This window comes from Macaca nemestrina, chromosome 13, assembly GCF_043159975.1.
Source record: "Macaca nemestrina isolate mMacNem1 chromosome 13, mMacNem.hap1, whole genome shotgun sequence".
Classification (NCBI taxonomy): Eukaryota; Metazoa; Chordata; class Mammalia; order Primates; family Cercopithecidae; genus Macaca; species Macaca nemestrina.
In genome coordinates, this window is record NC_092137.1 from 56,517,847 (window position 1) to 56,531,333 (window position 13,487).

Sequence of the window (13,487 nt, forward strand, 5' to 3'; positions counted from 1 at the left end):
GAGCCACCACCCCCGGCCACCAGGAAAACTTTTTAAAGGGGCATGTACTCCTTTGCAGTTGTTATTACCTTCTTCCTGCCTTACATGTAGCTGGATGGCTAGAATTCCAACAGCCATGTTATGGACATGAGGCAATCATGCCAAAGGGGACTGAGCAGAGAGAAGGAACCTAAGATTTTTACCACCTCATGAAGACACCATACCAGCCCTCAGCTGCCTCTCTTTAGAATACCACGTAGGTGAAAAAAAATAAGTGATTTTTTTAAAGTGACTGTTTTTTGAGTTTCTGTTTTTAGCAGTCAAGTGAAGCTCCTGACACCATATATGACCTTAGCAACATGAAGCAACATTATTCATTCATGCAGAAAATTATTATTCTGAATCAATGACCAAAATTAGAAACATCAAAACCTTAAGATGATGTAGCTCAACCGTAAGCCACTGCTAGTGTATATAATTTGCAGAGAGTTTTTTTTTTTTCTTTCCTTCTTCCTTGTCCTCCCAACACAAGTCTAATTTCTCCTCTCAGCCATCTATCTCTCATGTCCATTAGGTGCTAACTGATCAGAGGGAGTTAGGAGAGAAGGGGCTGGCTGTTTGATTTTAGAATAGGGCTCTTGAAGAACCCGTGATAGAGGAATACACAGAAGTCCTGGTTCCTATTTCTAGACAAGAGGCTGCCCAGTGTAGTATGTAATATCAGTAATAATAAGGTTGCATTTCTGTAGGGTTGCTCGATCAAGCACTTCACGTATATCATATCATTAGCTGCCCTAGGGCCAGTAAGGTCGGATGATTTGTTCAAGGACAAGAACTAACATGTAACAGAGATAGGACTTATCTTTTTCTGACCTTCACTTTCCTTTTCTGTGACAAAATCGGTCTTAGGAACTGTGTTGAGCAGAGCCTTCTGTGGGCATGAGAGCCGCTTGGAGGTGTCAAAGAAAAATTGTATCCAATATAGTTAAACAGACAAGGGGGATTTATTCAAGACTACTGCAATAGGGAAGAGAGAGAGGGAGGCAGAGTCAACTCCACCGAAACAGGAGGGGAGCTAGTAGAAGAGTAGTGGAGGAGATTAGGGTGGGAAGTTGGTCAGTGTAATGAGGCCATTTGTGTTTCCTAGTTGGAACTTATTAGTTAGGCTCCTGCTTTCCACAAACACTGGGAGATAAGGACCCTCTTTTCCCTCATGATTATATTTCAAAGGGATGCCTCACAGATCCCTGAGAAAGATCCCCAGGCTGTGAAACCCAGCAAGAGGCTAAGAGATTTACATATCACAGGGTCAGAGGAAACATTCATCAATGGAAGTTTGCTGAAGTAAATGCTCTGAGAAAAGGAAGGTCAGGGGCCTACACTTAGGAAGAAACCTGTCTAAAGCTTAGTCAAGCTGAGGGGAATGTTAAGGGCCTTCTTGGTCACAGTAAGCAGTACCACCTCTCCTTGCCTCTCCTGGGAGCCAGGTCTCAGTGTCCCCAATAGAGGACACACACTGACCGGCGGGTGAAGGGACTGATTTCAATTCTCATCCTACCAGATAGAGATTATTCTCTCTGCACCCGGGTTAACTGAAACCGGTGGGGTAGATCCCTGCCATTTTCTGGCCCTGTCCCCCGCTGGAAATAACATGCCAGTCAAGGGCATCCACCTCTTTAGGCAAAAGCATGTTTTCAGCCCAGAGAGGATTCCACCCAACTTTACAAGAGGATAGCCCAAAGATAGAAGCCAGGGACTCAGACTTCCTCCTTCCAGAAATAACCATCATAAAAAAGCCGACCCAGTAAACGCCTGGCAGCCTGCGGCATAGAAGAAAATGGAAATCTCCTTGGCTGGCATTTCAGCTTGCCTGAGGGGGCTTGCTTTGCTCCGAGGGGAGGTGACTGTGCTGACCTTAAAATCCAGGTTTCAGGAAGCAGGAGATGAAGGTATTTTATTTTCGCCTAAAGGCTTTGATATTTTTCAAATAAAATTTTAAAAGATCCAGTACCTTCTCCTGAAGCTTCTTCATAGTGAGTTTTTAGAAAAGACAAAGGGCTAGGGGGTGGGGCGAGGGTGGGAGGTGAGGATGGGTAGTCCCTAAAGAGCAGTGCCCTGAAGCCTCTTTTTCCCCTTTTCAGACCATTTGGATTTTCTCAAGCTACCCCTTCCCCCAACCCTCGTTTTTGCCATTTGCTGCTTCTCCCATTCTCCAAAGTGCAAACAACTGGTTATCCCTCAGGTCCTGCTACCCTATCTTTCCTGATGCCCTATCCCTCCAAATACCAAGCACCTCGCATGTGGGTCAGCAGCTGTTTCCCCCGCCTGGTGACAAGCGCGGTCACCAGGACAGAGGACAGAGGAGGGAGCTTCTTCCGCCACACGGTGGCGCGCGCGAGCCTCCCAAAGCCCGGGCGGCCACAGCTCCGCACTTTCTCCCCATTTCAGCCCCACCCGCACCCGGGAGCAGAAGGAGCCGCGCCTCCAGCCCTCCCGGGCTGGACAGCGGGGAGCGCACCTCGGGGCGCGGACAGCGGTCGAGTGGCAGCTGCGTCCAGCCCATGCGGGAGCTGCTGCGGGTTACGGGTGGCCCCAGCTCCAGGCTCCTCCTCCAGCCGGTCCCCCACCCTCCACCCCTTCTCGACTCGGCTCTGCAAATCGAAGGCTTCCCGGAGCAGCCTAGGAGCGGCCGCGGGCGCAGCGAAGGCGACAGGAGGAGCGCAGCAGCCTTCGGGCAGCCACCGCGGCGTCGCTAGAGTAGCCGGGGAGGCGCCGCGGAGCCGGGCGCGCCCTCCACGCTAGGAGAGGGGAGAAGCCGGGGGCTGCAGCTGGGCAAGGGGGAGGAAAGTGCGTGTGCGTGCGCGCCTGTGTGCAAGGCAGAGAGTGCGGGGGGCGACAGTCTCGGCTTAGGGCGGAGGAGAGGGCAGGGGAACGGGGGTGCAGCTCCCCCGCCGTCCCCGAGGTTTTCCCGCGGCTGCCCCGGGCTTCCCAGCGCCCCTCACCATGGACTTGCTCGGAGTTGGGACGGGCCTCAGTAGCAGCGAGCGGCTGGCTGCCGGGCCCTGGGGGAGCGCGGGCGCGCGCGCGGGGATGGCGAGGTAGGATGGCCACCCAGCGCGACCCCCGCCGCCCCAACCCAGCGGCCCCTGGGCGGTGCCGCTGACTCGCCGGAGCGCACAGGGGTGTGGGCGGAGGCGGCCCCGCCGCGCCCGCGCCTTCGGGAGTCGCCTCGCCTCTTCCACCCACTTGCACCTGCCACCGCGCGGATACCATGTCGAAGGCGGCCGGAGGCGCGGCGGCGGCGGCGGCGGAAAGTTGTTCCCCAGCCGCGGCCGGCTCGACCACAGCCGCGCCCGTGGAGGACCTGTCCAAAGTGTCAGACGAGGAGCTGCTGCAGTGGAGCAAGGAGGAGCTGATCCGCAGCCTGCGGCGCGCCGAGGCGGAGAAGGTGAGCGCGATGCTGGACCACAGCAACCTCATCCGCGAGGTGAACCGCCGCCTGCAGCTGCACCTCGGCGAGATCCGCGGCCTCAAGGTGAGCGCGGGCCAGGTGGGGAGGCGCGGCGCGGCTGGGAGCGGGGTGCCCCGGGGAGGCGGGGCCAGGCAAACTTTCCCTCCCTCCCTCAACAGGTGATCCTTCCCTTCTCCCGGTCGGCACCCCCTGCCCCCAGTCCCTGTGAAACTTTTCCAAACTTTGGAGGCGTCTGCTCCCCTCTTCTCCCCAACACGGGGCGCGCCAGTGTCTGGCTGTTCGCGGTGCACTGCGGCGGGAGGCGCGGACGCGGAGGACACTGGAAAGCAGGCAGGGAGGTGAAGGGCACACCGACCTTTGATTTCTTAGGGAGGTTGGAAAATCAGTGCTTGGGGAGCCGGGTTTCAGTCAGTCAGGGGGAAAGGCCAGGGAGGGGGTGAGTCCAGGAGATCTTCGCCTTGGAGGGTCGGGGATGCGGCTGCCCTGGGCCAGCAGCTCTTGGGCGGGCAGAGGGCGAGGAAAGGGCGCCACTGCCAGGGAGAGCGGCTGGCGGGGTGCCCGGGAGAAGCAGCGGGCGCCACCCTCAGAGCTGTCTTGTGTCACCGGGTACATAGGAGTTCAAGCTCTGCCTTCACGCTTCTACCGACTCCTGTGCTTTCCCTCTCCCAGAGTTTGGAAGGCGTCGCCTGGAGTTGCCTTACTCCCCTTCCCATTTAACCCTAGGTTGACTGGGGGAAAGGGGAGGAGCAAAGAGACTCAGTGTGGAAGGAGCAGGGTTTTGACAGGGTACCCCAGGTGTTGGTCAGTGATCTTTCTTTTTGAGCCAGCCCCCCTGCCACCCTCTTCTAGGAAAAGAGGGGAAACGGCCCCCATCCCCCCAAGCTCACTAACTTTCTTTTCTCCTTGGAGAGGGCCAGGTCTGGAGCAGTGTGCCTGCCCAGCTGCAGTACACGGGTGGCCGGGAACCGCCCTGCTGGGGAGCACCGCAAACTTCCTCTCCTTCCAGCTAGCGCTGGTGCCTCCTGGTATTCCTTCCTCTCATTGTTCTGCTTTGTTTATAGGAAGCCAGACACAAACGAGATCAGTGCAGGGACTTCAGGGAGCAAATTCCCGAAGGCACAGGCTGTTCTTTTCCCCTTTCCACTCCCATCCCCACATATCAGGCAGTAGATGCTGTTCCTGAATTGCCTCAGTGCTCCAGCTCTGGGTTCCGGGGCAAGGAAGAGTGGGAAGGGTAGAATGCCCAAGGCTCACCTACGTGGTGGGCCCAGTTCAGGTGGAGATGGCCTTCTCCTGAGGCCGGAACTCATTGTCATATAGTCCCTAGAGTGGGTGCAGGTAGGAATATTCCTCCAGTCAGAAAAATCCCAAGGCTTGCTCTCTCTTTTGGTTTAATTCATTACTAACAGAGTATTTATTAAGTGCCAGGCTCTTTGGGGAATAGAGGCAGGCTAATGTAGTAGGAAGATGATCTCAGAGGTGAGTGAATTCTAGAAACCTCATTTGCCAGGAGGGTGAGCTTGGGTAATTACTTTCTCAGATCCTCATTTTATTCACCAATACAATGCAATGATAACTATTTCTGAGGGTGTTATGACAAGTTATGATTATGTGGGGGAAGGTTTAATACTTGACTATAAAATGGTAGTTACTGTCATCAGGAAAGGACTTACAAATCTATGGCTGTGTGTCTCCAAGATTTTGGTTTCTTAGGCAGAGCTGGACAAGGGGACATTAGTTTGTCACCCTCTAATTTGAGCTTCCTCCATGGTCTGAACCATCGTGTGATTTAGAAGAGTCGGAAGAGTTACTATTAAATGTTTTAATAGTATGGAGCACCAAAATAATAGCTCAGAAACACTTGAAATTTCCTTTAGTTTGTGTGGATTGACTGTGTGTGAGGGTCTATGTGTGGGTAGGGGAGGGGGGTGGTAGAGTGGGTTGGTAGAGTGCCTGGGCTTCATTCCAGTAGCTTCATGTAGAGAAGTAGCTATTAGGTCAGCTAAGGGCACTTACACCCAAGTAGGAAAGTCTCCTCGTGATCTAGATTCATGACCTGGCATTAAAAGACTTTCCAGTCTACTTCCTTATCAAGTTCAGAAATGATGGGGGCAGGTTGCTTTCTGATGCAGCCTCTACTCTTCTCATGTCATCCCTGTGCTGCTGCAAGGAGCAGACTCCCAGGCTTCTGACTCAGCCCTGAATGTGCTGTGGTTTTACTCTTCGGAGAGGCCAGCCTTCTCCCTTCCCTGTTTTATTTTGGCTTAGAGCTTCCTTGGACACCATAGTAATCCATAAATGTGGTTGACTGAATAAATGATAGGTACGTTTATTTATTTTGGCTTAACTGGAAGAAAAGAAGAACTGTTTTTTTTTTTTTTGTTGTTGTTGTTGTTGTTGCTGTTATGGAGGGGGGTGCATCTGAGGGCTTGGTACTCTCTGAGAACTACATATGTGGGGGAATTAAGACCATGATACTTTTTCTTTTTTATGCCTCTTTTTATGAGCTGACTTTGAAATTGCATCTAAATATTTGTAAGGCTACTAGGTGTTATTGTAGCTGTGGACACAGGAGATGACAGCATCAGTTCTTTACTTCTCAGGGGCCTGTGGCGGGGTCCTAGCACTGATTGACTTGTTTGTGTTTAAATATTTGGGAGGCAGGGCAGTGTAGGGGCCCCGAGAAGTGGAAAGATAAAGGATTTGGATTCTGACAATTTGGGCAGCTTTGGCAAACTGTTAAACTCTCTGTCCCTTGGTTTCCTCGTCTGCTCGTGGAGATTTTAATTCCACATGAGGTTTTATGAGGATGAAATATACCCTAGATGAAGAAACCCCAGTGAGGTTAGATAGTTTTCTCAAGGTCAGACAGACATAAAGTGTTCAAAATCGGCCTGCATTCCTTTTCTTTTGGCTAGTTGACATTCTTTGCTTAGGATGTGTGGTCCTGGAAGGGGTGGAGAAGGGAGATTATAGTTAGGGTTATGTTGTAAGGAACTGGATTCCTGAGAACCATGTCTTCCGACTGCTGAGCATATACCAACACTTCAGGCTGCTCTGACCCAGTATCCCGGTTGGGGGCCAATTTGGGGATGAATCTCTGTAGATTTGTTTTCTGCATTGCATTAATTTCCCTCATTGGTTCCTAACCCAACCACCCACCTGCCCACCACCCTGCTCTGCAATGAAGCAAAATAACAAATTAAAACAATTATTTAACTGTAGATACAGTACTTGATAGTCTTCAGGCATAAGATTGAAATATTGGTTGGTGTGCTATGAAGTGGACTTAAAGTTTTTAAAGTCCACTTAGACACTTGGATAATATCTGGTGGCCTATGGCAATGTTAAAAGGACACCTAGTGTTCTGCAAAAGAAAGCCCAAGTCTTAATGAGGCAGGTTTGAAGAAGCTGGATCACAAGGTTATTATCAAGCTGGCTGCTTAGCTGTTCATCAGAAGGCAAAGGAAATAGCTCAGAACTGAATAGTAAATAATATTCTCAAGAAAACTAATAATAGAAAGAAGGAACTGTGATATAGAAAAGGAAGTGGGCCAGTACCCGCTCCTATCTCCTCCATCTGGAGTGCTGAGAAGTGTATGTTTCACTCCTTTTGGAAAAGGCATTAGCTCCTTGAAGCCCTGCGTAGCACCAGTCCTGTTTACTTTCCAGCTCTAGAGAAATCAGAAATAGCTGTAGGATAGTCAAAGGGAATTATTTTCATATGAAAATTTATTTAGATGAAAGAGAACATGACTTGAACTTTCTATCAAATACCAGGATTAAACTAAATGTTGAATAATTTTTGGAGCTTAGAAAGATTAATTTTGTGTATTATTGTTTTCTCCAAATATCCACAGCTTCTGATTTCCTCTAAAGCATCAATATCAAGGGATAGTTTATTCTCTTAGTACTGTAGACTCTGACAGTAGCTAGTGCTTGCTGAAAAGAATAGGAAATTCTTCTCAATAGCTATAGCTGTAGCCTGTTTTGGCCAGAGGCCTGGGGCTTTATGTGGCTGATCAGTCCATAAACACATATTGAGTGTCCACTGTATGCAAAACACCATGCCAGATATGTTGCATATTCAAAGACTTTTGGAATAGACCCTGCCCTCCAGAAGCTAAGATGTCCACATTAGAAAGGAGAAAAAAATGGATGCCCAGTGATTGTTCTAGCTAGAGTGTGATACAGGCCTTAAACAGTGAGTGGGAAAGTTACTTCATTCATTCATCCGTGGGTACTGTTCTGTGCCAGGGGAAACTTCGCGGAGGAATCTCTCCTTTTAGGTTCATATGGGGTAGAAGATGACATTTTCTAGTTGGAATGCACAGATATAATCGTAGTTCATAATTAGCTGACAGCTAAAGGTGGAAGGGCAGGGGAAAGCCTTTCAGGCCTGGCTGAGGGGTGTATTCATTTTTCCTGGCAAAGGAAAGGTGATGGGGATTGATAAACAGGAGAGGCAAAACATGCAGGGGTACTTTTGGTGTTTTTTCTTGTTTGTTTGTTTTTGTTCTTGTTTTTGAGACAAGGTCTCACTCTGTTGCCCAGGCTGTAGTGTATCGTGATCTTGGCTCACTGCAACCTCCTCCTCCCAGGTTCAAGTGATTCTCCTGCCTCAGGTTCCTGGGTACCTGGGATTACAGGCACGTGCCACCATGCCTAGCTAATTTTTGTATTTTTGGTAGAGACAGGTTTCACCACGTTGGCCAGATTGGTCTTGAACTCCTGACCTCAAGTGATCCACCCGCCTCGGCCTCCCAAAGTGTTGGAATTACAGATATGAGCCATTGCGCCCAGCTGGTGTTGTTTTTTGTTTGTTTGTTTTAAATTTCAACTTTTATTTTAGATTTGGGGAGTACATGTGCGTGTTTGTTACCTGAGTACACTGTGTGATGCTGAGGTTTGGGTATGATTCATCCCATCACCCAGGTACTGAGCATAGTATCCAATAGTTTTTTGACCTTTACCTCCCTTCCTACCCCCCAGTTGCCCCCAGTTTCTGTTGTTGCCATCTTTAGCAGGGAGTATTTTTGAAGGTCAGTCTGATTGCGGAGTGCTTGTGTCGGAGTGGGTGAGGGGAAGGAGTGGATGGGGCAAACGAAGGCAGGGAGGCTGCCTGGGAGGCTATTGGCAAAGGTCAGGCCTGAAATCAGAAAGTGGCAATGAGAAGCAAAAGGGAAAGGTGGGAATTAGAAACAAAGAAACAGAATTGTTGGTGATGCCAAGAGTTAGAACTGGAGTTAGAAACTAAGCTGCATAAGCTTCTTCCTAAGACCCACAAATTCACTCCCATGACTGTCAGGAAGTGGAGGATGTGGTTGACAGGTGTTTTCTAATTTGTTTTTTAGTCTATGTTAGGGGCATTTGTTGAGTCTATGTTGAGTCTAAGTGAATGCAGTCCCCTTTCTGAGTACCTCTAGTTCTGGATTGGTTCGCAAGACCAAAGATTTCCAGGCTTTTTGAAGCAGTGAAATCTTAGGTAGCAGCCCTGTATCTGCCCCTGTTTCATCCTTACCAAACTACAGTGCTTCAAGGAACTGCTGGCCCCTTGACTGTATGCATAAATGGAAAATAGGTGGCAACTCCACTAGTCATTTTAAAAATTCCTTGGCTTCAGGTATCTACACTGGGAGTGCTGTGTTCTTGATACACCGAAGTAAATAGATGAGGTCTCAGTTCTTGTGATTCTAGAGAAGATGTAGTCTATAATGAATGATCACATTCACACATTTGTGCTTACAAGTTGTAGTAAGTCGAGGGATGATGGTAGACCATAGATTGGGGGTGGACCTTCTATAGAACGGTATCTATGGGGAAGTGACTTATAAAATGAGACCTGATGGTTTTCTAGAAGGCTGGGGAGAACATTCCAAGTGAAAGAGGGGAAGGCCTTGCCCTTTGAGGACCTGAAACACAGCCTCAGTGCATGATGAGGAGGGGTGTTCCCACCTTCTCCACTGCTACCACACATCCAAACCACCATCATCTCCCTCTACCTGGACCAGCCCAGGAGCCTCCTTGTTGATCTTGCAGCTTCCACTTTATCCTGACCCTCCCTTCTTTCCTCCCCTACCCCAGCCAGTCTGTTTTCCACACAACTATGGAGGCTCTTTACAAAAGGAATCATGTAATGTTACTCCTCTATCCTTAGCTACCTAACAACCCAAAGCCTTTACCGTCACTGACCATGGCCTGCATATTCTAGGCTCTGATGCCTCTCAGACCCCCTTTCCCATGTCTGTTGACTTGCTCTCTGTTCTTTAAGCATGGTGACCTCCCTGTACTTGAGCTCTTGCTCTCATGCTGGTCTCAGGGCTTTTATACTTACCCTCTCCCTGCCTGGGATCATCTTCACTCAAATGTTGGCTCCTTCATTCCACCCAGGTCTCTGCTCAAATGTTTCCCTTCTCTGTAGAGGTATCTTCTCTTGAAAAAGAGTGTTCTTTAACCTGCTTCAATTTTCTTTCCAGAACTTTTCACTGCATGACGTTATGTTCTATACGTGTTTTTTTGCCAGTCTTTCCCACCACAATAAAAGCTGTACGATATCAAGGTCTTTGCTGTGTCCACTGATATATCCCTACCACCTGGACTGGTACCCGGTACAGTAATAAATGCTTACTGAATATTTGTGAATAAAGAAATGAATCATCATTCACGCGGGGGAAGTAGGCTGAGTCAATGCATCCGGGGCCTTGTGTGACTTTGACTTAAAGGATTTTGCATTGTATCCTAAGGGCCGTGAGATTAAAAGATTTCAAACATGGGAATGACAAGATGAGCTAAATTTTGGAGGTAGAGCTCCAAAGCCTTATTTGGTTTTGAAATGGAAGGTTGAAGGAGAAGGAGATGCCAAGGATGACCCCAGATTCATATGAAGAACAGTGGAACAGAAAGAGGTGGCATTTGCTGAGAGGTGCAGTTTGGGGTCTCTTAATTTAAGACTCAGGTTGCTTGAGATAAATGAGAGATGCCAGGGAGATGTTCAGGTAGGTGTGGCAAGTAGGGGTTGGATGTGCAGGGCTGAAATGCCACTAGAGGGCAATTGTGCCTTTCCCTACCAGGGGAATTGGGGCTGCATATTCCATGTCAGGGCTGAAGATCTAAGCAGTGCTTGCTGTTTACTCTGTTGAAAGGTCTGTTGTCTCAGGGCTTTTAAGCATTTCATAGGTCACAAGCAGTTATTTTTCTTTCTTGAGGGTGGGGCCGGGGAGCCTTGTTTTTCTTCTAGTGACTGATTTCTTGTTAATGAGCTGGTTGCTCCCTAACTACTGACTGGGTGACCTTGGACAAGTGAAGCTTTGTGAGGTCCGGTTTCCTCTTCTGTATAAGAGCCATAATAATTATTATCCCCTAAATGTGTGGGTAAAAATTAGATGACATAATGCAAGTAAAGTATTGTGCAGGGATAGAACTGATACTTAAGTTAGTTTAATTTTTATGGACAGCTACAAATCTTCAGTTTCCTCCTACTCCCTTACCTCCTCCGCTAACCTCACAGATAATTCAGCAGTTGCAGGCTCTCCCTTTCCAGGAAGTCTGAGCCTGCTGACACCTCAGATGCGTGCTTCCCTTGAATGGTTGTGTCTGTCTTTTCAGGATATCAACCAGAAACTCCAGGAGGACAACCAGGAACTGAGGGACCTCTGCTGTTTCCTGGATGATGACCGGCAGAAAGGCAAGAGGGTGTCCCGGGAGTGGCAGAGACTGGGTCGCTACACTGCCGGGGTGATGCACAAGGAAGTGGCCTTATACCTGCAGAAGCTGAAGGAGCTGGAGGTGAAGCAGGAGGAAGTGGTGAAGGAGAACATGGAGCTCAAGGAGCTCTGTGTGCTTCTAGATGAGGAGAAGGGTGCAGGCTGCGCGGGCAGCCGCTGCTCCATCGACAGCCAGGCCAGCCTGTGCCAACTCACAGCCTCCACCACACCCTACGTGCGGGATGTGGGTGACGGCAGCAGCACCTCCAGCACTGGCAGCACTGACAGCCCGGACCACCACAAGCACCACGCGAGCAGTGGCAGCCCGGAGCACCTGCAGAAGCCCCGGAGCGAGGGCAGCCCAGAGCACTCCAAGCACAGGAGCGCCAGCCCCGAGCATCCACAGAAACCCAGGGCCTGTGGGACCCCAGATCACCCCAAAGCACTCAAAGGACCTAGCCCGGAGCACCACAAACCCTTGTGCAAGGGCAGCCCCGAACAGCAAAGGCACCCGCATCCAGGGAGCAGCCCCGAAACACTGCCTAAGCACGTGCTGAGTGGGAGCCCGGAACACTTCCAGAAGCACCGGTCAGGGAGCAGCCCTGAACACGCCAGGCACAGTGGAGGGAGCCCAGAGCATCTTCAGAAACACGCCCTCGGGGGGAGCCTAGAGCATCTTCCCAGAGCCAGGGGCACCAGCCCGGAGCACCTCAAACAACATTATGGAGGGAGCCCTGATCACAAACACGGAGGAGGCGGTGGAGGAGGTGGAGGCAGTGGCGGAGGCAGCAGGGAGGGCACCCTCAGACGGCAGGCGCAGGAGGACGGGTCACCCCATCACCGGAATGTCTACAGTGGCATGAACGGTGGGTCAGTACGTGCTGGGGTGCTGCTTGGGCTGGGGAACTCAGTAGACAGTTATGAATGATGATGGGCTTTCCAGCCATGTAAGAAAGTGCAGGTGCTAGGTAGGGAGTGGGTTTGGAGAAGGAGCAAATGTGGGGCCCAAAATCATGATGTGGGGTTCTTCCCCTCCATCTGTTTTTATTCTATACAGTTATCAGTCAGTGTGAAGAAGGTTGGGGATGAGGGGTTATGGGAGGGAGAGGAACGGTAATTCCTTAGGACCCTGAGTTGTCAAGGGGAAATCTGTGGGTATTGGAGATGAAAAATAGAACCATTTTAAGAGTCTTTCATCTTAAACCTGAGCATTCTCTTAGTGGTGTGCTGTTTCCTGCTAGAGCTTGTCTGTGGAATGGTTGCCAAAAGGATTTTGTATCCAGTTAATAGGTTATGTACAAGAAGAAATGAATATTTCTATGAAAAACCAATAACATTAAAAAAGAAGTATGATGTTCCTAAACAGGCTTGATGCTGGTTTGCCCAAATGGCTACAAATATGCCTGACTTTACCTTGAGGATTTTTCCCATTGTATTGGGGGCCTGAATCTGTGACACTTCTTTGCATCTAAAATGCATCAGCTGATTCCCTTTCTACTCACTCAAAATCCACCAACACTGTCATCAAACTCCCTTATACATATTCCAAATAATATGCTCTCTTACATTGCAAGAGACATCTCTTCTGATTGTTTGAAAGTATCTTTTTAAAATGTACAGATGTGTTTGGACACTCTTGGTTTCTAAAGCCTAACGTCCGCCACATTTGCTGAGGCAGTGTTAAACCTGAGCTTTTAAACCTTTTCGAAGAGTTTTAATTTTCTGCGTCTTGGATCTGAAACCACTTTGAACTTAAGAGAGAAAAATCATTTCTTAAAGAATAAAAAACAAAAACAACTCCACAATCCTTTTATGTTACCTGTGGTTGAGTTGGAGCTAAAACAATTGATTTTATAAACTGTGGGGTTTTGTTTTCATTGAAAATATCTGAGGGTTTTTGCTTTGTTTGAAAGGTGCTCTGGAGTCTTCAGCCAACTCCAAGCAGTAGTGGAGGAGGCTGCCAGTTTTAGCAGTGACAAGAAGGGGTACTTTTCAATATTGTATTTGGGGATTTACCTGTTGGATTCCTATTTTATCTTAATCCTTTTTTCATAGTGCTGAAAATTGACTCCTGAAACTTGACTTCAAATGCATGCAATACTCTTTTAAGCACAGGTGGAAATAAAAAGGTTGGGAAAGATGGGCGGTTACTGCTTTCTCTGTTGTTGGGAGGTGGAGGCCCAGAGAAGCCAATTCACCTGTTGTGTTGAGGCTTCCTGGCTGGTGCCTTTCCAAGGTTGAACCTTCACTCACTCTTTCCAAGAGCTGTGGAGATGCTGCCCCCATCCCTACCCCATTGCTGTAGGCAGTCTTGGCTGCCCAATTCTGTACAA

At 49.1% G+C, this 13,487-nt stretch overlaps 1 protein-coding gene across 8 annotated transcripts in view; it reads left to right on the top strand.

Moving 5' to 3' along the window:
• The first annotated feature begins 2,877 nt into the window (after nt 1-2,877).
• LOC105465066 (coiled-coil domain containing 85A) overlaps nt 2,878-13,487 on the top strand; it is a 197,603-nt gene continuing 186,993 nt past the window's right edge. For 5 of the 8 annotated variants that reach the window (XM_024787769.2, XM_024787770.2, XM_024787771.2 and 2 more), the window contains exons 1-2: nt 2,878-3,514; nt 11,057-12,020. In XM_024787769.2, the coding sequence (XP_024643537.2) occupies nt 3,251-3,514; nt 11,057-12,020 (1,228 nt within the window). In that variant the 5' untranslated portion in view covers nt 2,878-3,250. The remainder of the gene's footprint in view (nt 3,515-11,056; nt 12,021-13,487) is intronic. The other 3 variants (XM_071076737.1, XM_024787772.2, XM_011713294.3) reach the window with 2 other exon arrangements.